Consider the following 25,140-nt stretch of genomic DNA (forward strand, 5'->3'; position numbering starts at 1 on the left):
CACATAAGTTCCCAGGAGGTAAATTCATTTGTGGTGGAAGAGCCAACATCTTTGTTGGCTTGAACACTGGCAAAAGCCCTGCAATGTGAAGAGGGGCATAGAATACGTAACTATAAGTATTACCAGAAATATTTCAGTGGCTTATCGGGACTTGTATTTAATAAAAAGTATTTGATCTCTTCAATGGCAAAAAGTGATTGTCGATACTTTCTTCTCTTTGGAATTCGTTAATAACACTGGGTATTGGAACTTTTTCTTTATCTATGCTTGTTCTTTTAATAATCCTTTTTCTTTGTTTCCCTCTAAATGACCCATTATTTCTGCAAGTGAAGTACATCATTGAAAAACACCACAACAATTAGAATGCTCACTTGAACAAAGTGGTCTTGGTGTTGCAAAAGGTCAATTTTACAAAGAGGAAGTTTGTATCATGTAGGAGTCGGAGGCGTTCGCAAACCCTTCCAGTTACTCAAAACTGAGCCTCCATGTGATTCTTTCAGACATCAAAGGGTTGCTCAGGTGTAATGCAAAATAAAAGACCATCAACTCAAGATGGCAAAATAATAGCACTAAATGTTTCTAGTCATAGCTTGCAAGCCATGATCCATGACTCCTTGAGTAAGTCACTTCGCTTGCCTGAGCAACTATTTCTCATCTGATGACTGAGTTAGGTGCCTTTCAGGGAGAGATGTGTAGGTCATCTAACAAACTGGTGACATACTAGCAGTATCCTCAGACAGCTGAAAAGGTTGCACACAATGACCCAATACTATTATATCTTTATTGTTGTTGTGATCATTTGTGTTGTCAACCTCACACACTCTAGAATCACCCGGAAAGAGGGAATCTCAAATGAAGATATGCCTTGATCAGATTGCCCTGTGGGTCTGCCTGTAAGGAATTCTCTTGATTGCTAGTTGATGTAGCAGGATTCGGCCCACTGTGCACAGTGTCGGCCCTGGGCAGGTGGTCCTGGGCTGTGTAAGAGAGCAATCTTAACTAGGTTGCAATCCCACAAAAAATGTAAGAAGGCTCCCTTTTCCCTTCATCTTCACCATCACTAGTCAGTTATTTTCTTGATCTTAGCCATTCTGACTGGGGAGAAAAGAAATATCAAAGTAGCTTTAATTTGCATTTCTCTGATTGCTACAGATGTCAATGCTTTTAAAGATATTTCTTAGCCAATTTAAACTCACTTTTGAGAACTGTCTGTTCATATCTATAGTCCATTTTTTAAATTAGGTTATTTGTTTTCTTAGTTCTTTGCTTTTTTAGTTCACTGTGTATTCTGGATGTTAATTCTAGATAGGAATACGTTCTCAATATTCTACCCCTTAATGAAGAGCTCTAGGCAAGCAATGACTCCTGAAAGAGAGAATCAATTTTCTTCCGGGCAGCTCCCTGATAAGTCATTCCGTCCCAAGCAGTCAGCCCTAAACACAAGCACGTATCAGCAGCACTAGAGACTCAACTCAATAAGAGATACATTATCTTTTAAAAGAAGAGCTTATGAATTTGAGAGGGAGTAGGGGTAGGAGAGGAGTTGGAGGACAGAGGAAGATGGATCAAAATGATATTAATACAATATTCCAATATTCATATATGAAAATGTCAAAAACTAAAAAGAATTAAATAAAAAAAGACAACCCAGAACCAAAATAAAATAAAACTAACTAAGCCTAAGCTAATAAGCAAGCCAGTAAGCAACTTGGGTTGTTCCTGCGTGGCTTATGCCTCAGTTTCTGCCCTGACTCCCCTCAGCGATAGATTGTGACTCGGAAGTACAAACAGAAATAAATGCTTCCCTTCCTTCAGTTGCTTTTGGTCAGAGTAGTGTGGGATATACATGTATATGTGTTGCTTTTATTGGTTAATGAATAAAGAAACTGTTTTGGCCTGTGATAGGGTAGAATAGAGCTAGGCTGGGAAAACTAAACTAAATGCTGGGAGAAAAAAGGCAGAGTCATGAGACGCCATATAGCCGCCAGAGGGGAAAGACACAAGTTGCCATTTGGAACCTTGCTGGTAGACCAAGAGCCTCAGGGTAAAATATAAAATTAAGGAAATGGGTTAATTCTAGATGTAAGAGCTAGCTAGCAATACGCTTAAGTGATTGGCCAAGCAGTGATTTAAATAGTATAGTTTCTGAGTGACTATTTTGGTTCTCGGTGGCTGGGAAATGAACAAACAACCTCCTCACAACAAATGGTGCCCAACATGCCTCCTACTACAGACAGAGTAGTCTTATCATGGCAGCAGCAAATCAAACCAGGACAGCCATCATTGTGAAGATTTTATAAATTGTCTTAGAACATTAATGAGGCCGTGGTATGCTGCAGTAAGACTGTCTCTATCCATTGTAACGGCGTAAATGAATGCAGACAGAAATTGTAATAAATATACACAGCTTTAATTGGGAAATAGACTTACAGAACCAGAGGTTCCCGTGGAGAACAGGAAAGCAGAAGGGGCAGCCAGGAGCGTGCCTGCAATCTTTATAAGTAAAAAATATCCTCGGGGGACCCCGCCCTACAAGTAAGGTGATTGGCTGGGTCTCTCCTACAATCCATCATGCCCAAACTGAGAAAGCTGGGATGTTTGTTGTTATTATCTTCCTTGGTAATGTCTTGTAACCAGGGATCTTCCGCATGTACCTTGCAAAATGATGAAGGAGAATATCAGTCTACCAGCCTGTTGTTTTGTACCCATACCATCCCCTCAAGTGCTATGAAGCAGAATACAGAGCGTAGTGTTGGCCACGTCTTCTCGCCATTCTTCTTCTGATCTCCAAAGGGTGATCTGCAGCAAAGCAAGTGTGAGACACAATGTACAATGGATCTTCCATTCCATGGGATGCAATCTTCCGCCGTAGAAGCCATGTGCTGAACTAACAGGTCACAATTAGCAGTGTTGAGCAAGTGATTGTTGAAAGGTTATAGGGTATTCTGCTGAGGTGATTAAAAAGATTTGACATCAGAGGTCTGAAATGTATCATGAGGTTGAGAAGATGACACAGTGGGTAAGAATGTTTGCTGTGAAAGAAAGAGGACTTGAATTCAAAACCCCAGCACCCACATGAAAAGCCAGGCTTGGCCACGCATGCTGGTAACTCCAGTGGGGAGTTGAGACAGACAGATCCCATGAGCACTTTGGTAATCCAACCTAATCAACATAGAGAGCTTTGGGGTCACTGAGAGATCTTGTCTCAGACAATAAAGTTGAGGAACTATCAAGATGGTTTGGTGTCACAAAATCTTAGCCACCCATTATCCCCAGAACCCACGTTAAGAAGGAAGAAAAGAACAGTCTCCACAAAATTGTTCTCCTACTGCTGCATGCACCGCATGACATGTGCATACACTCACAAACACACATCACCACCAACAACAACAATGATGATGAGAGCAATAGAGGAAGATTCCTCGTATCCTCCTCTGGCCTTCTCCATATACACATACCTAATAGTGTGCATCCACACACTCCTGTGTGCATGGACCACACAACACACACACACATATACAAAATGCACTGAATGTCACTTTAGTATACACTTTAAGACAGTTCGTTCATGGTATATGAGTTTTACCTCAATTTATAAAAAGTAAAGGAGTGAAGCTTCCTTTAATACCACTTCATCACAATTAGAAAACACCGCTTTGGAGCCAACATATTCCCAGGGAACACAGTTTATCGGACCCATAGTGCATTCGTATGAAGAATGGCAAGATCCTTCTTCTGTATGAACACAGTTCTACCTCTAGGCATAACCAATATATTTGTGCTCAATAGGCTTACAACTTTGTAAACATCCCAAATCCTAATATATAGCCTGGATAAAAAGGTTAAGAGTTGAGGCATCTTTTTCTTAGAAGGACTTGAACTCAGAAGCATCAAAAGGATGTAGATTGGTATTTAGAAAACTCAAGAAAGACCTTATTACTTGATTAAGGCATGAAAGTCGGGGATGAGAGGAAGTCCTTGAGGTTTACTTGTTGCCTGGTTGAGGCACAGAAGCGTGGGTGGGTGCCCTAGGCAGGGATGGGGCATTCATTTGATTGGGGCATCGACTTCCCATACTTTATCATTCAGAAATAAGAGTGAATTAGATCAGACTGGCTTAAAACATCAGTGTAATACGACGAAGAAAGTTGGAGAACCCCCAGAACCAGGATCATGTCATCTTATGCAGAAACCACTCACACATCAGTATTATTCTTTGTTTATTTAAATAACATTTCTGTCATCTGTTTTATATACCAACTGCAGTTTCCCCTCCCTCCTCTCCTCTTGCTCCCTGCTTCCCACTTCCCCACTCCCCCATTCTCTCCTCCCCGTTTTCATTCTGAAAGGCTCAGGCTCTAAAACAGAGGGTCAAATATTCAAATATTCACAAATAACAGTCTAAAAGTCCCTTGTTCTCGTCATACAGGGGTGATCTGGGCCCTCCAAAATGAAGAAGTGAAAACTTAAGAGAATAAGCAGAATAATTTTTTATAACATCCATGACCAGACACCTACATTTCCACTGAGTCACAGACAGAAGTTCGTGGTATTCCAAAAGGATAGAATATTCTACAAAGAGAAACAACATGATTAGTTTTATCTGTTTTGATCTCCATGAAAGAAAGAAAGAAAGAAAGAAAGAAAGAAAGAAAGAAAGAAAGAAAGAAAGAAACTCAGGCGGCAGAGGAAAATGTCTGGTTATATCCCATTCTTGATTCATTTGAGGTTGGTAAGGGAGTGTTTGGATTCATCTTTACTTTATGGCGGAGAAGCAGAATTCTCAAACTCCAAATGACAGTTTTCATTGCTTCATTTGATTTACTGTGTGTGCATCCACATGTACAGAGAGGTCCCATAGAAGGAGCTGGCTCCTCCTCCCACTGCATGAGTCCCAGGGATCAAACTCAGGTCATCAGGCTTGCTGGCATGCTCTTTTATCTGCTGAGCTAGCTTGCTGGTTCTTGAGTATTGTGTTTCATTGTTAGTAATTACCTAAATCCATAATCAGGAAAATTGACTTAAATCTTGTACTGAAGGAGCTATTGGAAACAGTGCCAAGGGAGAAAAGGCAGAAACAATAATGCCATTCACAATGCCATTATCTCCTGAGCCTTTTATCAACAATGTACCGCAACGCCTCGAATACCCGAGATCAGTATCTTTAGCATCAAGCATCCTGCTGAATTCGAATTTCAACATGAATTAAATAGCTCCTGAGATTGTTATCGTGACACCTGCACATTGCAAGCACCTGAGGTGAAGAACTAGCCAACCAAAGGAGCCGGGGAGAAGACTCAGTGGGTAAGGTGCTTGCCACCCGAGTATGAGGGCTTGAACCTGACTCCCGGGATTTCATAAAGCCAGAGGGATCTGTAATCTCAGGCCATCTATAAAGAGATGGGAACTGGAGACAAGAAAATCCCCAGAAGCCTGCAGGTCAGCCAGCCTGGCCCATGCAGTGGAAAACAAAAGACCCTGTTTCAGACAAGGTGGAGGGTGAGGACCCACACCTGAGGCTGTCTTCTGAGCTCCACAGGAGCTCCATGGTACATGCATGCACTTACTCACATGCATAAATGTGCACACACACAGAAAAAGAAAACTAAGTTTTATCCTCAGTTAGATGGTAAACACTCGGACTTAAGATTCACCACTTGGTTTTTTTTATGGCCTTGGGGAACCTTCCTTCCTTCCTTCCTTCCCTCCTTCCTCCCTTTCTTTCTTTCTTTCTTTCTTTCTTTCTTTCTTTCTTTCTTTCTTTCTTTCTATCCTTCTTCTTTAATTTCTTTCTTTTTTTATTTACTCTTTTCTCATATAATGCATCCTGACCCTCGTTTCTTCTCCCTCCTCTCTTCCCAGTCCCTCCTCCACCTCCACCCTCCCCCAGAACCACTCCCCCTTTGTTTCCCTTCAGAAAAGAGCAGGCCTCCCAGGAATAGCAATGGTATAATAAGACTGGGCACAAACCCTCATATCAGGGTTGAGCGAAGCAACCCAGTAGAGGAAAAGGGTCCCAAGGGCAAGCAAAACAGTCAGAGACACCGCCACTCCCACTGTGAGGAGTCGCACAAAACTCCCCAGTATTACAGGAGCAGCAGTAGGACCCAGACTTAGGAACGCCACGAAAAGGAAATGGGCTGATATCAGCTCTGGTGGGTTTCTAGGTACATGATAAATGCTCAAAATAAACATTACTGGTAGCCATCCAATCACATTTTCCAGGTGCAGAGAAGGAATCTTTTCTGTCCAGTTGAACCCACCTTGCTTCCCAATGTGAGTGAGATTCAAGACCCAATTACAAGGGTCAACACTGAGTAATTGTGACTCTCCTTAAGTAGGAGCAGGATTAGTCGATTAACCTTCGGCAACAGGGAAATTACAGCGAATATGGGTGATCCATGCTTATGCTTCCAACGAACACTAATGACTGCTTCACTGTAGTTACGAACCCTAATTGAACACCAAATAAAATAACCATTTACAGGCTTTCAGAAGACTGAACAAGTAACTCAGGAACAAACAATTATCATTTAGAGGAAAATTACATAAACATAAACAAGGAAGAGGCTTTGGAAATTAGGGAAACAGCAGCCAGGCAAGGATTATAAAAGGACTGGAGTGGTAGTCACTATCCAGACTCAAAGAACTTCTCCAAGCAAAGAAACCTTCAGCACAGAGCAACATCTGATACCATGGCCTGCTGCGCTACTAGCTTCTGTGGCTTTCCCACATGCTCCACCGGTGGCACCTGTGGCTCTAGCTGCTGCCAGCCCAGCTGTTGTCCAACCAGCTGCTGCCAGCCCAGCTGCTCCCAGTCCAGCTGCTGTCAACCCAGCTGCTCCCAGTCCAGCTGTTGCCAGCCCTGCTGCTCCCAGCCCTGCTGCTCCCAGTCCAGCTGCTGCCAGCCCAGCTGCTGTGGAACTGGCAGTGGCCAGGAGGGTGGCAGTGGAGGCGTGAGCTGCCGCGTCAGATGGTGCCGCCCAGACTGCCGCGTGGAGGGCACCTGCCTGCCCCCCTGCTGTGTGGTGAGCAGCACACCCCCAACCTGCTGCCAGCTGCACCATGCCCAGGCCTCCTGCTGCCGCCCATCCTACTGTGGACAGTCCTGCTGCCGCCCAGCCTGCTGCTGCCACTGCTGCCCCCCCAGCTGCTCTGAGCCCAGCTGCTGCCAGCCCACCTGTTAAGACCCAGACTGCTGTTACCCAAAGATTCAACCTCAAGTCTGGGGCCACTAACTCGTTCTTGAACTTTGATTTGGCTTGTATTTGACGGGGAGGAGTCACCAAATAGCCAAACAGAAATTTTTTTTTCTAATACTGGAAAGACTTTGATATCCCTCATGAAAATAATAAAATCCAAATTTGACCTCAAAATGAGAAAATCAATTTTCCTTAGACTTGTCCCCATGTTACAAGGGTTGGGGACTACCAAAACCGTGGAAGAATCTTCGATGCTAAGATATTTTCCATTTTTCTTTCACTGTTCTGTATATTGTTCTTGTGGGGGAAAAAGACTAATGTATCAAAGGTAATAAATTATGTCTGTTGTCATATCAAAAATTTGCTTCTTTTTACTTAGTGTGCAAATGATAGATACTCGATAGAGCCACATAGAAAATTTCTGAGTTTGATTTTATTACCTTTCTTTATTTGCTTGGGAAACGAGGCATGCACGTGCCATGGCATGAAAGTAGGGCTCAGAGGCAGTCTCTCCTTCCACCTGATGGTTCTATGCATTGGACTTAGGTCATCAGGCTTGGTGGCAAGTGCCTTTACCCATTGAGCTATCTCATCAGCCCATTTTTATAGTCTATATTGTTCTTCTTATACTTTGTTAGGAAATGGGGTAAACTCCAACGGTGAATAAACTCCATAAAAAGCTGCAACACTTCCATGTTCTTGTTTCATTTTGTTGCTGTTGTTAAACACCCTGACCAAACGAAACACGGAGAGGAGGAGGGCTGTTTGGCTTACACGTCCAGGGAAGTCAGGGCAAGAACCTGGAGTAGGGAATCATGGAGGAATGCTGCTTAGTGGCTTGCTCCCTAGCTCACTTGCAGAGTAAGATTTAGTTATCTTTCTTATAAGACCAGGGCCATTGCCTAGGGATGGTGCTCCCCACAGTGAACTTAGCCATTCTCCATCAATTGATAAGCAAGACAGCTTCTTGCAGACTAACCTGAAAAAGATACTCACTTTGTTGAGAATCCCTTTCAGGATATTGTAGGCCTTGTCATGTAGACTGCTTTTCATTTCCCGGCTGCTCAGTCTCAAATAATCATGAAGAAACTATATTAATTACAACACTGTTTGTCCAGTGACCCACACATATTTCTAGCAAGCTCTTATATCTTAAATTAACCCACTTTATTAATTTGTGTATCATCATGAGGCTGTGGCTTACCAGCAATGTTCTGGGTCTCTCTCCTTTTGCAGCTACACTGTGTCTCCTGGACTCTGCTTAGTCTCTCTATATACCCCTTCTGACCTAGCTATATTCTGTCCTGCTATACATCAAAACAGCTTCTTTGTTAACCAATGGTAATAAATCATATTCACAGCATACAGAGGGGAATCCCACATCACTGTCAGGCTGACAACTATCACTGACGATGATACCCAGTGTCTCTCAATCTCACCCAGTACTTTTACAACTAAATGACATAGAAGCCACAATTGCAGAATCTAAATGTGACTTCCTTTCCCATCCACTAGAAGGAAGCTTTTTCTGGCAATCTTAAAACAGTGGTAACACGTGCTAACAAGCCACCCATTTCCATTTAATTAAGAATCTTGCAGGACAGAAAGGGATAGGCAAGGATGGCCAGTCTCTCCTAAGAAAACCTCACAAGCAAAAGAAAATTTTAAAACTGTTTTTTTTTACAATTTTTTAAATAGAACGTGAAGATAACCAAGATTTTACTCAATATTTACTCAAGACAGACAAACAGATAGATGATAGATAGATAGATACATAATAGGATAATAGATAGGTGGGTGTATAGATAGATAGATAGATAGATAGATAGATAGATAGATAGATAGATGGATAATAGATGGGTGAATAGATAGATAGATGGATAGATAGATAGATACAGATAGATAGATGATAGATAGATAGATAGATAGATAGATAGATAGATAGATAGATAGATAGATAGATAGATAGATAGATATAAAATCACATGGCTCCATGGTAAAGGAGCTTGTGACCAAGACTGACCACCTGATTTAACACTGGTGGAAGGAGAAGAACTGAGTCCTTCAAGTTGTCTTCTTACCTCTTCATAAGCCCTGTAGCCCACAGACACACATAAAATAAATAACTGTGAAGAATCAAATGAGAATTTGCTTTGGTTTAAATCAAAATTTATACACTCAAATAGTAACAAACTCAGAAAAATAGGAGGTGTGAACAAAGGGCAAAGGGTAAGCCAAGAGCTCACTTCCCGGACAGACTGTCTAGCAACTTACTCGGATCCAAAAGTGCCCTTTAAGGACAGGGCAGAAACGGGGGCACAGTCTGTCCCTCTGCCCCCTTAATTCTAACCACCATCTACTTTCAGGTTCATCACATAAACTGCCCGATGCTTATAGAAGAAAAGGAAACACAAACACTTGTGCAAATGTGCAAATTCAACCTTCCATCGTTATCACATACTGTTTTGCGTCTGGGGTTTGATTGTTTGAAAACAGGGTCTCACACATCCTGGCTAGCCTCAATTTTCCTATGTAACCATGTCTGAATGTGTAACCTTGAACTTCTTGTTCTCCTGCCTCCATTCTCAAGTGCTGAGATTGCAGGTATGTGCCACCACATCTGGTTCTTTTAGTTCCGGGGACTGGACCCAGGGCTTCATCCAAGCTCAGCAAGCATCCTACCAGCTGAACTGCAGCCCCAGGCAAACACACACTGTCAGCCATTCTTTTATTGTTTGTTTGTTTGTTTGTTTTACCCCTATTGAGGTCATGAATCTTAGAAGAGAAACTACAGTCACTTTATTAAACCCGCATAATTCCTAACTACATTATAAAAATCTGTCCTTATACCCACAGATAAATGTAGCTCACGTCCCTCTCTTTGCAACAAAAGGAGACAATTACAGAAAACTATAACCAATCAAAATTCGGAGAACCTCTGGTCATGTTGTGTCCCATCCCAATAGCTACAACAGCAGAACTTTTACATCTAAGGTTCTGGAAACTGTGGGTGAAGATGTGGAGAGGGGACCAGGAAATCTGCTGTGAGATTGTCTCCTAGAAATGATAGGGAGCATCAGTCGAGGTACCTCAATAGCATGGCTGTCTAAACCAGACCAGAGAAGGGACAAGATCAATAGACAAGCAAAAGTGGAAAGAGGAACGCTCATGGGCCCCACCCCTGGACAAAGAACTACAGACAACTAAGGAACATTGGGAGCAGGAGAATTAGTCTTCTTCAAGTATGAGGCTCTTAGTTGGTTATCCAACACCAAATGGTCAGCTCTGAAACCATGTATGTACAAGCAGCACTGAATAGATTCAGAACACTGTATCTATAGGTTTATGTCCATCTATACATAACAATAATCATTAAAGACAAGAAAGACACTAATTTGAGGTGGAGTAAAGAGTGACAGGTGACATGGGAAGGGCTAGGGAGTACAAAGGGAAGGGGGAAATTGTGTAATATGGTTTTGTTTTAAAAATTAAAATTAGTCTGGTGGTGGTGGTGCATGCCTTCAATCCCAGGACTCAGGAGGCAGAGGCAGGCAGGCATCTATGTGTTTGAGGCCAGCCTGGTCTACAGAGTGAGTTCCATGACAGCCAGAGCTGTTACACAGAGAAACCCTGTCTTGAAAAAACAGAAACAAAAACAATAAAAAAATTAAGACAATTTATAAAAATAAGTAAATAAACTCTGCTATTGTTGTACTCTGAAGTACTATATGGCTCTTAAAATGAGCTTTATATATAGGATCTACTAAAAAACTGGAATCAGTTGGTCAAATGCTTGTCACTTAAGCATGAGAACCTGAGTTTGCTCCTCAGCACCCATGAAAGAAAAAAGTTGAGTGTGGCCATGAATACCAGCAAGCTCCAAGCTTACTCACCCTGTCTCAGAACAAGGAAATGGAGAGTAATTGAGAAGACATCTAGTATCAACCTCTGGCCTCCTCACATATAAAGAAATTGAATAATGTAGATATATGATATCCAGATACAAGCATATCTGTGGAGAAATTCTACAAACATACAACCTATCAATACTCAGTCATAAAAAACTTGAAAAATTGACCACAACTATAACTAAAAAGGACACAGAATCTGTAATCAAAAATCTCCCAACAAAAAAGGTCCAAGGACCAGATATGTTCACAGATAAATTCTACCAAATACATTAAAAAATTACTGGCAATTAGCAAGAAATATCTCCAAAAAAATGTTCATTGTCCTGGCAATTAGGGTTAAAAATAGAAGAGGAGAAAAAATGCTTCCAAACTCAGTCAATGAAGCCACCATCAGTTTGATGGCAAAGTAAAATAAGAAAACCGCAGAATAATATTCCCGATCAATATTCATACAACAGTAATCAGTCAAATATTATCAAACAATTCAATGGGATGATAAAATGATCAAAAAGCATTACTGAGTGAGAATTTATCTCACAATGCAGGAATTGTCTAGCATATAAAAACATCAGTGCAATCATTATTTAACAGACAAAAAGGGGGACACATACATGGTTATCTCAACTGTTCCCACCCCCCAAAAAAAGTTTTGATGAATTTCAAAACCCTTTAAACAGTGGGGCTAAGTAGACGGCTCAGTGGGCAAAAGCTACTTCCAAGCCAGACAACCTGAGTTTGGTCCCAGGAACTCCTATGATGGAAGAAGAGAACTGATCCCTGCAAGTTATCTTGCACTAACACACACACACACACACACACACACACACACACACGTACATACACTGATACATACACAAATGTAATTTTTAACTTAAAGAATTCAATAAGCTAGGAAAAGAATGAAACTACCTCGATACAGTAAAAGCCGTCAATTAAAAGAATGCCGTTAACCTCGTACTCAGCAGCCAAAGCTTGATGGATTTTCCCATTAGCTTGGGAATTAGACCAGAACGTTAACCTTTGGTATGCTGCTCATCATAGAAGCACTAGCTAGAGTAAAGAAAAGAAATAAATGTCAACCAAGTTGGAAAAAGTAAAATTATCTCTGTCCGAAGATAGCAGGATCTTGCACACACACCTAAACATCCACACAGAAAAAAAGTGTTAAGGCCAAGCAATGAATTTAGCAAAGCTACCAATACAAACACACAAACAACACACACACACACACACACAGAGAGAGAGAGAGAGAGAGAGAGAGAGAGAGAGAGAGAGAGAGAGAGAGAGAGACTTGGATTTCTATATACTAAAAGTAAACCATAGGAAAAAGAAGTTACAGAAAAAAGCATTACATTTACAATGGCCTCAGGAGAAAAACAAACTCTAAAGGGATCAATTTGACTGAGGGAAAATATTTGGACAACAAAAATAACAAAAGATTGCTGGGACAAATTTTAAAAGATGTAAAGAAGTGGAAAGATATCCCATGTTCATGAACTGTAAAACTTATACTGTGAAAATAATGATAGCACCGACACATCTACAGATTTAGTGCAATCCCTATCCAAATCTCAATGCTGCTTTTATGGAAGTTTCCCCGAGCACACACACTGAGCAGCTCACAACTGCCTGAAACTCCAGCTCCAAGGGGATCCGTCTCCTCTGGCCTCCACAGGCATCTCCACTCCCATGTAAGGTACATACCAACACATATACACAGAATGAAAAATAAAAGAACTTTTTTTTTTAAAAGAACAAGACTAGTTTTGTAAGCTTCCTGATTTCAAAATGTATTTAAAAGCTAAAGTAATCAAAATAGTGTGACATTAACACAAAAATAGACAATCAGAGTGGAATGCCCAGAAACAAATTCTTACGCATAGTCAAAAGTTTTTCAATAGGGATAATAAGACCCAAAGGTTAAGATGATTGACGTAAATACTTCAAATGTTGACATAAACTTCATGCAATGAGTATTTGTCACAATTAAAATTTGAAGTTAAATATGTATAAAACTCACATTTTATTGAAATAGAAGATACACACACACACACGTCATTACTTCTAGACGTATGAATGATGGTGCCAAAGAATAAACACCAAACAGCTGATATTGGTCATCTCTGGTGTACTAATTTAGGAAAAGATATGCGTGTGTGTGTGTGCATGTATGTGCACATTGAGAAAAAGAGACATCAATTTTTCTTTATATGACTCCATTATTGTTTGACTTGTTAAATGGTATGTATTGATAACATATATATTGCATTAAATAAAGACATTTAAAGTAACAAAGACAAAATAATACAAAATCATTAAAGGCTTCAGTTTGTGATGTGTACATTGGTGATTACCTTGTTAAATAGTATTTGTTTATATCATGCAATAAATACTATACATAGTATGCATGGTAGATAGATAGATGGATAGATGGTTAGATAGATAGATAGATAGATAGATAGATAGATAGATAGATAGATAGATAGATAGATAGATAGATGGATGGATGGATGGATGGATGGATGGATGGAGGGAGGGAGGGAGGGAGGGAGAGAGAGAGAGAGAGAGAGAGAGAGAGAGAGAGAGAGATACTATGACAAAGACAGAAAACAACGTAAAGGCAAAGTCATCAAAGGCTTCAGTTTGTAATGTGTGCATTGGTGATCAAAAGGAGGAAGCATGGAGCCTTAAGGATCTTCTGTCCTGCACAGAATGATCCCAGAGAGGCTGACTTTGTTTAGATGCCGATCAATTAAATGGCTCGTGTCTTGATGACACCAATATTAGTCTTACAGAGTCTAAGGAAACTGTTTATGAAATCATGATTGTTGATGAGTGGCTGCTTATTAAACAAATGTTCCCTTTGGATGCACTGTGCTTAAGGTTATCAAAGGTCAGCTGAGACAAAGCAAGCCTAGGCCCTGTTTGGCCCACAGTCTGTCATGTGACTTTTATAGAGGGCTGTCATGTTTGTCAATACACCTTCCCCTAGACCAGAGGGAAAAGAGGAAGCTCAGTGCCACTAATTGATCATTGACTACAGCAGACGATGTAAACACTGTTTATAATTTTTCTCAATTACTCAGATATTGACCAATCAAAGACCGACTTTGCAAACTAGCATCAAGGAAAGATGCTAAATGCGAGATGAATACGCAGCTCTAAGGAATATATAAAAGGCCAGGTGAGGAAGGTACAGTCCAAACTCAGAAACTTCTCTTCACAGAACAACCAACTTGACTCCTGACACCATGGCCTGCTGCGCTACTAGCTTCTGTGGCTTTCCCACATGCTCCACCGGTGGCACCTGTGGCTCTAGCTGCTGCCAGCCCAGCTGTTGTCCAACCAGCTGCTGCCAGCCCAGCTGCTCCCAGTCCAGCTGCTGCCAGCCCAGCTGTTGTCAGCCCAGCTGCTGCCAGCCCTGCTGCTCCCAGTCCAGCTGCTGCCAGCCCTGCTGCTCCCAGTCCAGCTGCTGCCAGCCCTGCTGCTCCCAGTCCAGCTGCTGCCAGCCCTGCTGCTCCCAGTCCAGTTGCTGCCAGCCCAGCTGCTGTGGAACTGGCAGTGGCCAGGAGGGTGGCAGTGGAGGCGTGAGCTGCCGCGTCAGATGGTGCCGCCCAGACTGCCGCGTGGAGGGCACCTGCCTGCCCCCCTGCTGTGTGGTGAGCAGCACACCCCCAACCTGCTGCCAGCTGCACCATGCCCAGGCCTCCTGCTGCCGCCCATCCTACTGTGGACAGTCCTGCTGCCGCCCAGCCTGCTGCTGCTACTGCTGCCCCCCCAGCTGCTCTGAGCCCAGCTGCTAAGAGCTAGGGTACTGGGTAACTCAGAATGAAATGGAAAGTCCTGCAGAATTGCATAAATCTCTAAGAAAATGCTCTGTGTGGTGGATGCTAAGTATCTTCATGTGGCTAACGTGCTCATCAGTAGTGAAACTATTCATCGGGACCACACAGATGTGCTGGAATTAGTTTACTGCAAACACACCTCAGTTGATGTGTTCAAAGGACTCTGCTTTGCTTAGGCAGTGCACCAGGATGGGGTGGAACTTCATTCCAGTGACATATGGACTTCCTTCCCTAGTTCTTGGTCTCCACATATCTTCAGCCATGCTTTCTACTTCAATAATCTCTGTCGCTCTCAAATAAAGTGTTTTGTGCACACGTGGATAGATTTCTGTCCATCTTCTAATTTTAAGCTGCCCACCTACAGACCGTAATAATCTTCAGGCATAGACATCTAAGTCTAAAACAAAATTGCTATGTGAAAATTACTTTATGCTTGAGTCATCTGCTAATAAAAAATGTTCTGTGCATTAAATAATCTTCATGGCTATTTCAATATGTGGATGTTTTATTAAAATAGATCCAGACAAATAGAATTACCCTGGATGAACCTTTTCTATCAGCTCTGACCTTGTCCCTTTCAGTCCAGTAAATGTTTTTCTTCATCCATGTACAAAATAAAGAAACCAGATTATCTACTAAATAGATTAGAAAATATCTACCAATGCTATTTCTGAGACAACTTGGATTTAGTTCCTACTACTTGGCCTTCTCGTTCTCTTTGGTTCCCAGCTCTGTAAACTTCAACTGCAGTATTCACCTGCACTTGCCAAGGGTAAGAGGGGTACCTCTGTGCTAGGTGAGAGAAGACCAGACAACTTTGGGGTATAACTGCTGAGTTCCAGCCTCATGTCAGACAGATGTGTTAGAAATCTCAAACATAAATATCACAATCTAAAATTTACAAGCCAGTCAAAACATGCCTTTTTGGAAAACGAGACAGATTTTATCATCTAATTTTAACTCTTGGGTAAGACATTGACTACAACACATAAAATACAAAAATCTAAGAAGACATGAGAAAATTCTTTTGAGGTTATTTACAAGTTCCCAGCACTTACCTCTCTCATTAGATTGGCAGCAAGGATGGATCACAAACAGGATGGTACATTCCAGAAAATTGAGCGGCTGTGCATTTTTTCAAGATGTCGTGACTCCTAGATATTTTCCCCCAAGCTTTTGTTCAACCGCCAAATTAAGACAAAAATAACTCGACGTTCCCCAGTGTCTCCACAGCAAATGAGCCTCCTTTGTGGGCAGCGCTACAACTTGAAAGTGTTATTTACTCATTCTTGAGTGGCTCAGGCGTCCATGAATCATGCCTGATGCTCCGCCCCCTCAGTTACTCCCCCACTGAATCGGATTCAATAAACATTTAATAAGACTCTATCAAAATCAGGCTAGATACTTTCTGAAAAACCATGTTGCTTGGTTCACAACGAAAAAACCCTGGCCTGAAATACAGTGCTCACACGTTACCAAGCAGCTGGAAGGGCAAGAGTTACGAAGCTCATTTGAGATGGGGCTGGACAGAGCCAATGTGGAAGATGCATCTATCACATGTGATCAAACACCCCAGTGGGCTAAATTAAATGTAACTCGGTCTATATATCCAGGAGGGAAAAAATGATTCTTGGAAAGAACAAATTGTCCTCTGTTTCGGAGTTGTGCATAGATGCCCAAGAGGAATGGCAACTATTCACAATAAGGGTGTCGCCCTAACCTAAAGTGAGAAGGCTCTTTGAACATGGAAACCACAAACACTCCCCTAAAGAGTACATGGCCCAGAGAACGAGTCGCAACAACCTTATAAAACAAAGTCATTCCCATCATATGTCACAAGAATTTCAATGGAAGCCAATCAGAGTACCACTGAGGAACAAATTTAAACAAAAACAAGAAAAATATGTTAAGAATTTTATAAGCACTAGCTCGCTTGACCTATATAAAGGGCCCGTGTTCAGGTCAGCTCCCAAACTCAGAAACTCATCCCAGCTACTCAACACTCAACCAACTCCTAACACCATGGCCTGCTGTGCTACTAGCTTCTGCGGCTTTCCCTCTTGCTCCACTGGTGCTACCTGCGGCTCCAGCTGCTTCCAACCAAGCTGCTGCGAAGGTAGCTGCGGCTATGGCATCGGAGGTGGCTGCGGCTATGGCATCGGAGGTGGCTACGGCTATGGCATCGGGGGTGGCATTGGCTACGGCCAGGAGGGTGGCTATGGAGGCGTGAGCTACCGCGTTAGATGGTGCCGCCCAGACTGCCGCGTGGAGGGCACCTGCCTGCCCCCCTGTTGCGTGGTGAGCTCTATTCCCCCAACCTGCTGCCAGCTGCACCATGCCCAGGCCTCCTGCTGCCGCCCATCCTACTGTGGACAGTCCTGCTGCCGCCCAGCCTGCTGCTGCTACTGCTGCTAACCCACCTGTTAAGAGCCAGATTGCAGATTTTCAATGCTCCTGAATTGTGCATCTCCTTGACCAACCCTGGACCAGTAACAATTTCTTCAACCTTTACTTCATTGTCTATTATGGGGCTATAGAGTACCAGTTCATCACAGTCCTGTCTGGGTCTGTTCTATAATCAATATCTTGACCCTCTACAGTGGATCCAGAAATGCTAAGAATTCACCAAGTCGTTCTGGATACACTGGTTCTGAAATTCTTGTGGATTTAAAAATTATCAAACTCTTGAGAAATCTTTTCTTAAGAAGAGACCAGAACATTCTGCTTGATGACCAGTTTTTCATTTCTGTTTACTTAAAACTTTTCAGCATCAAAGGCACCAGACTACAGCTGAGAGACATTCTTCGAATGTCATCATGGAAAATGGAAGTTCTTTACTGTACCTCCAGCCTCTAAGAAATAGGCTAGACCAGCCTGGCTGTGGTGGTGCACACCTTTAATTCCAACACTCAGGAGGCAGAGGCAGGCAGATCTCTGTGAGTTCGAAGCCAGCCTGGTCTACAAAGCAAGTTCCAAGACAGACTCCAAAGCTACACAGAGAAATCCTGTCTCAGGAAGGAAAAAAGGAAGGAAGGAAGGAAGGAAGGAAGGAAGGAAGGAAGGAAGGAAGGAAGGAAGGAAGGAGGAAACAGACTGAACTATTCCTCATTTTGCCCTTGATTCCTTATTTTTTGGATCATAATTAGCTTCCCTATTGGGTATTTCCATTATATCTGTAGTATTGTGTCTTGTGATGTTTCTTAATAAATATTATATCCTGAGCAAAGAAACCATGGTTTTTGTTTCTACTTGTTCATCTAGTATTTCACTCTCTTACAATTTTAGAAAATGTACTTAAATGAATGCTTTTGTTTCTTCTGAGAAACTAAGTCATTCATGTATCATGTATTATTCTCGCCATTAAAATGCATTAATGGCCACTGTAAGGCAGGAAACTGGAAGGCATAAAGAATCAGTTCTTATCTATGACAACCTGGCTATCCAGGAAGAAAAAGCATATGGTCAAATAGCTACAATGTGATGAGATAAATTATAATATCCTCCCAGTTCACAGAAGCACTCTTAGTGGGTAGTGTTTGTGGTCAATATGTCTTGAGAGGCCTGCTTACAATAAGGTATTTCTCCACAGGCCAGGAAGTACCAAAACCCTACTTGAATAATAGGAAATAACAACATATAAAACAGAGAAAATTTTTTTGTCTAGAAATATAAAAGAGAAAAAAAGAAAGAGAGGGGCAGAATTATATCATTGGGAGCTCATGGATCTTGCTATGGGATCCCTCCCCATCAAGTCAACAAATTCACATCATCTTTGAGACTTTATGTGAAAAGCACTAAAGTTGCTGGGTTTCCTGTGTGCATCAGTTTAGAAAAAGACAAAAGGCACCGAGGGGCTGACAGAACAAAGGGACCAAAAGAAAGCAATGCCTCAAGATCTTACGGAAATGACTGATGGTCTGTGGATGGTCTCCACACTGGAAATAGTACCTTGGGTGTGTTTACTGAAAGGAACACATAGAATGAGCAGCAGAATCTGAAAATGATTGCTTCACCACGGGACCAGTAAGGCCTTTGTGATGGCATCAGCAGCAAGAGAGGCTTTACGAAGGAGAGAATCCTCATAGGGAGCTGTGAAAGTCTTTTCCGGTGAAAAGAAAAGGATGAGAAAGAAGAACTTATACACCTATTAGAATAATTAAATTCAAAGCAACAGCACAACCAAATGCTGATGAGGATGTGCAGCAACGGAAAACCTCACTTGTTGTTGATGGGGAAGCAGAATGCTACAGCCCTTCGGTAGTCTGGTACCTTATTGCAAAACTGAACATCCTGTTACCATAGAACCTATAAATTGTGCTCCTGTATATCTACCCATTTGAGATGCAAACTTATATCTACTTTGAAAACCTGCACTGATGTTGATTGTAAGTGACCAAGATATCTTTCAGTAGGTGAATAGGATAAACAAACTCTGGGACATCCAGTGAAATACTCTTTGGTTTATTATAAAACAAGTGAAATAAACCAGTCTGAAAAAGCTGTATGCTAACTAGCTCAACAACAGTTCAAAGACACAGAAACAGTCGATAGGTAAATTAACTGTCCTATATTCTTGCTGTGCAGATGTCTGGATCTAACACTGGAAGACAAGCTTAGGATTTAAAGAAAATATGTTACAGAAATAGAGCATCACAGGACTGTCTGATGAAACCTACAAAGCAGGAGGTTAGGTTTCTGAGACAGCATTCCTTCTCAGATAAATGGAGCATGGGAGATGTTATACTCACTTCCTCATCACCTCCGCTCATCCTTCTTATTTGAAACATGCACCTGATGCTTCGAACCAAGTCCTGTGAAATAGGCAGAGCCCTGGTTCTGACATTGATGACTGTACCCATGCCCACAGCTAGCCTACCAATGAGGAGAGTTGGTGTGATTCGATCAAACCAATGCTTGGTGGATTTCCAAACCCGGAGGCCTAGAACATTCCTGTTACGTGGTACGGAAGGCTGCAATCAACTCTCAAAAACGGCAGCTTCCTAAAATGAATTTGGCAATGACTCTTCTGTTTCTACATTGTGAAATACATTAAGGAGTATAGGTATTAGGTATTCATGGAAGTTCTGGTAGAATTCTGTATTGAAACCATCTGGACCTGGGCTTTTTTTGGTAGGGAGGTTTTTGATAACAGCTTCTAATATTCACGACTAACAGGTCTATTTAGATTGTTCACCTGGTCCTGGTTTAACTTTGGTATATGGTACTTATCTAAAATAATGTCCATTTCTTTTACATTTTCCAATTTTGTGGCATACAGGCTTTTATAGTAAGATCTAATGATTCTATGAATTTCCTCTATGTCTGTGGTTATGTCCCCCTTTTCATTTCTGATCTTATTAATTTGCGTATTCTCTCTCTGCCATTTGATTAGTTTGGATAGAGGCTTTATCAATCTTGTTGATTTTCTCCAAGAACCAGCTTTTTGTTTCATTGATTCTTTGGATTGTTTTCTGTGTTTCTATTTTGTTGATTTCAGCCCTCAGTTTGATTATTTCCAGTCTTTTACTCCTCCTAGGTGAGTCTGCTTCTTTTTTTTCTAGAGCTTTCAGGTGTGCTGTTAAGTCTCCAATGTGTGCTTTCTCCGTTTTCTTTAAGTGGGCATTTAGTGCTATGAACTTTCCTCTTAGCACTGCTTTCATCGTGTCCCATAGGTTTGAGTATGTTGTCTCTTTATTTTCATTGAATTCAAGGAAGACTTTAATTTCTTTCTTTATTTCTTCCTTGATCCAGGTGTGGTTCAGTAGTTGACTGTTCAGTTTCCATGAGTTTGTAGGCTTTCTGGGGGTAGCATTGCTGTTGAATTCTAACTTTAATCCATGGTGATCCGATAAGACACAGGTGGTTACTAATATTTTTTTGTAACTGTGGAAGTTTGCTTTGTTACCAAGTATGTGGTCAATTTTCGAGAAGGTTCCATGAGCTGCAGAGAAGAAGGTATATTCTTTCCTATTTGGATGGAATGTTCTATAGATGTCTGTTAAGTCCATTATAGGATGAGAACTCCAATTTACCTGAAGGATCTAAATATGGACACGTAAAGCCTACCCCACCACTCCCAGGCTTGAAGAATGTTCTCTCTTCTGCGATGTTGTCCCACACACATTGGTACTAATCAGATAATTCATCTTATATCAAAATAAATTTTTGATAATAAATGATTGTGATCAGTCCAAACCTTTGGAACCAATTAGTCTTCACCTGTGAGTTCTTACCCCAAACCTGCTAGCCTAACCAAGAAGTCCAATGACCTCCTGAAGGCCATTGTGCCATCAATTCAGGATAACACTGAAGACTGATTCTTTACAGGGTCTCTAACATGTTTGGACCTGTGACCTGTGTCAGCTGAGACCATGGCTTCTGAAACAATGGGAGTAAGAGTAGCTCTATAACTAATAAATGCAGACTCTCTATTGTTCTTTGTCCCACAATTGTGAGCTATGCTGGCTTAGCGGTCTTGGTTCTTAAGGAGAAAACACTTTCACCAGGAGGCAAATGACAGCTTAGGAGCTGTTACTGCCATTGTGTTATTTTGGTCTCTTCCTGTCACTGAACTCAGAGGGATAGAAAGTGGGTCACTCTGCTGACTTTTGTCCTTGATCCTGAATCTCGAGATGAAGTCTGGGTTGCTGCCACTCAATTGTAGCAAGAAAGGACTAGATGAAGAAGACAGGTTATTAAATGAAGAGTCAGTATAAAAAATTAATGGAAAATTCACAGCAAAAATGTAGGACCACTGTGGATGCAGACTCTTCAAGAATAAAGGCTAGAATCACCCCCAAGTTAAAATCCCCGACCAACTGAGAGCTAGATAAAGAAATGAAGTGATTGTTGAAAGAAAAGAATTATAGATACTATGTATATTCCCATCACTAATTACAGAATCAAGGGCTGCAGAAACTTCTTGTCCTATTGCATCATTTGGGATGTGATGCACTGTAGTAATCTTTGCTGGGAATATTGCCCTCCTTGCTTGCTTTTCTCCTCTATGCCCCCATTGTGGCACTACAGGCTAAACTTTACATGGATGAAATTTTACTTAAACCATAGATCTTGGGAAACATATTCTGTTGCCATGGTTTACAGATGAGTAACTATGTTGCTTATACTCAGATGCTTATGGAGAAGAGAGAGGAAGTAACTATCTACCTCCAAACTTAATGTTGAAGGGAGGCTTGAGCAGTTGGCCCCCCTGGGGAAATCCTTGCTGCACAAGTATGAGGGCCTGAGTTTAGTCCTCAACACTGTCATTAAAAAAAAATGAGGGTGACATTTCCATAGGAAGGGTCCCTGGGGATTCTTGGCCAGACGGTTTGTCTGAGCTCCACATTCAGTGAGAGACTTTGTCTCTAAAATAAGATGAAAAGTGATGGAGGTGCATTCTCCACATTGATCTCTGGCCTCCACATGTGTCCACACATATGTGCATCCACACATACATGCGTGTGCATAGGCAGGAGTATGTAAAAGCAAAACACCAAAACCAAGTGACAATGAAAACCACCTCTGGGACAGACAAGGAAACAACTGAGTCAGGTCTGTCATCTCAGTCCTCCAGAAGCTAAGTTAGAACTGCTGCTGAGAGTTTCAAGGCAGCCTGAGCTACAGTGTGAACCCTGTCTCTGAAACAAAACAAGAGGCCCAGTGAGATGATAGCTCACAGCAGGCGAGCAACCTGTATTTGATCCCCAGAAACCACACAGTGGAAGGAGAAAAACAACTGAAAATTGTCTTCTGACCTCCACAGAGGTACAGGGGTGTGCTTACACACACACACACACACACATACAGAGAGAGAGACAGAGACAGAGAGACAGAGAGACAGACAGACAGACAGACAGACAGAGAAACTAGAAGTAAATCTAGAAGTAAATGACGTTGTGTGGAGATTCCAGATACCTAAGGATGACTGTCTTGGAGTAGATTTCAGAGTAAACTGATCTGCGTACCTGTTGTTAAATTACATTTTTTCAGCTCCTCCATCCTCCCTCTGATCTCCAAGAATCCTGTCTTGGTGCCCAGAATCTCCCATTGTTCCTCTGCCCGCGTCTCTGCTAGACTTGACCACTAGGGGGCAAGAGAGGAAAACGGCAGGGTCTGCAGAGGAGCGCACTTTCTGCTTACTCGGATGCCAGAGGGTGCCAGGATTATCACCTCGGGATCTCTGCTTCACTCCAGCAGGCACAGATCGTTGCCCTGGCAGCACCTGAGTTCAATTTGCAGTTGTCTCCACCCTCAGAGAACCAGCTCCATTGCTCTTCTCAGTCCCTACACGAGCTAGCCAGCCACGCCCCTTCAAAAAGGTGTTTCACTCTTCCGGGTAAAGCCCTCTCTAATTAGTATGCTTTCATTTTTTCCTTCTTTCTTTTAAAATGAACGTGTTCTTCACGTACTAAATTTATGATGTCTTAGGAGTTTCTTTAAGCACTTTTAACCTCCTAACCAACGACTTGAAGATTATTTGTATTAAATTAATTCAATACAAATATTGTGTGTAGCTGACATCTCCTGACTAACCTCTCTTATATTTGCCTTCTTTAATTTTTTTTAAAATTATTTAGTGTGAGCTATTTATTCAGACTTTTCACTCATTCTCTTTGGTGGCTCATCATAGTTGGCTGTGGGGAACGCTTTAGAGGGAGCACCCAGAGAGTCACATCTGAGCCACATTAAATCTAATTTAGAAACCAGAAAGACTACCCTGAAACACTGTACTCGGTTGCCGCACACCGCGGACCCCCGTCTGCGCTCTATGCGCTAGAACCCGCGAGCTTCGGTCAAGGGGCTGGAGATTGAGAATACACACGCAGAGACAAACCGACACACAGACCTTCCATACTGGTACCAAAAAGCCTCTCATTAATAGCACCATGGAGGCTTAAATACCCTGCAGTCGATGGTCAACAGGTAAAAATCCCATCCTCTGATCCTCTAGGCAAAGGACAGCTTTTAGTCACTTCAATTAGAATTCTCTAGACAGGGGAAGAGCGGCTGAAAGCCAGGACTCAATGAGTCCCAACACTCAGTGGTTAAGAAACCTCCATGTTTTCTATAGAAAGCTTCTTAGAGGGAGAGGCTGGTGCTTGGGAGGACCCTTGGTTGTTCCTGACATGCCCCAGACCACAACTTGAATGGAAGAAGCCCGTGGGGCTCTTTAAGCGCCCATAGGCGAGTTTGTTTGAGGAGTCCACGGACACAACGCGGTTTGGGGAGCTTTTCAAAGGAGACCGTGTGAATCATCACATCTGCCGAAGCGTGACGGCTTTGGGTGAAGCTGAGGATCTGAGAGTTAAGCAAAGTTGTGTTTGTAAGCGTGACAGAGGCTAATCCAAAGCAATAAGTGTGACTTCACGTCAGGCCTGTGTGTTTCTAAGCATACGCCTTCCTCGCCTCCCGGTGTGTTAGTTAACAGCGGCACCGTGGGGCAAAGAAGTCTCAGCATCTCAGGAGAAGCTGGCATCAGGGAAGATGAGGGAGTAAGAAATGACAGTGTTTGGGAGTGATGGTTGCAAAGAGTTCCAATGAGAAGGGTTCCGGGGCTTCCCACTCAGGATGTGGCGAGGGAGACAAAATAACAGAATTCTGATCTAGCACTTGGAAAACTATGAGATTCGTGTTTTTAAACATTATCCCAATACTCACCATTTCAGTGAGCAGAAAGGAAAGAAAGCTGAAGAATGGCCAGGGATAGATCAGGAGCTGGGGTTGGGAGGATGACAAGGTGTTATGTGTTAGCATGTACTAAGCAAAACAAATAACGTGCTGTATCGTGTTTCCACCGTATGAAGGACATAAAGGAGGACCATGAAAGGAATCAAAAATCACAAGTTAAAAACCCCAGATCTACTCACTGGCTCGCGTAGATGGATCTCAGAGATTCTCTGGAACTGGTTTTAATTAAGAGTTCAGTCTCTCAGAGAACTGCTGTGAGTACCCACTAAATACTTAGTCATGTGCTTGACACAGGATAGGCACTCCAGAGATAACGTTCTCTGCTTACCTTCATTCAAATTTGTATCTTTTGGAGCAGACAGACATCCCATTAGATTGTTAAAAAAGACACACGTGGGTGGGTAGGAAATAGCTGTGCCGACAAGGAAGGAGATTACAAGAGATTTCTCACTCTATTGAGTGATTGGCCCTTTGTCCAATTAATCTACTCTT

General features: G+C 42.1%; 3 protein-coding genes across 4 annotated transcripts; all 3 read left to right on the top strand.

Moving 5' to 3' along the window:
* Positions 1–6,695: 6,695 nt before the first annotated feature.
* Positions 6,696–7,187, top strand: LOC142831809 (keratin, high-sulfur matrix protein, B2A-like). Its single transcript, XM_075942216.1, has one exon. It carries the CDS (start codon positions 6,696–6,698, stop codon positions 7,185–7,187), a length of 492 nt encoding a protein of 163 aa, XP_075798331.1.
* Positions 7,188–14,364: 7,177 nt separating this feature from the next.
* On the top strand, positions 14,365–14,916 carry LOC142831808 (keratin-associated protein 9-3). Of its 2 annotated transcripts, XM_075942214.1 has the most exons (2): positions 14,365–14,417; positions 14,577–14,916. In XM_075942214.1, the coding sequence occupies exons 1-2, from the start codon at positions 14,365–14,367 to the stop codon at positions 14,914–14,916; spliced, it is 393 nt and encodes a 130-aa protein (XP_075798329.1). The 2 variants fall into 2 exon arrangements, with proteins under 2 accessions (XP_075798329.1, XP_075798328.1); XM_075942213.1 differs by having other exon boundaries at positions 14,365–14,916.
* Positions 14,917–16,980: 2,064 nt separating this feature from the next.
* LOC142831810 (keratin-associated protein 9-3-like) lies at positions 16,981–17,373 on the top strand. Its single transcript, XM_075942217.1, has one exon. It carries the CDS (start codon positions 16,981–16,983, stop codon positions 17,371–17,373), a length of 393 nt encoding a protein of 130 aa, XP_075798332.1.
* Positions 17,374–25,140: the final 7,767 nt, after the last annotated feature.

Source organism: Microtus pennsylvanicus, chromosome 11 (assembly GCF_037038515.1).
Source record: "Microtus pennsylvanicus isolate mMicPen1 chromosome 11, mMicPen1.hap1, whole genome shotgun sequence".
Classification (NCBI taxonomy): Eukaryota; Metazoa; Chordata; class Mammalia; order Rodentia; family Cricetidae; genus Microtus; species Microtus pennsylvanicus.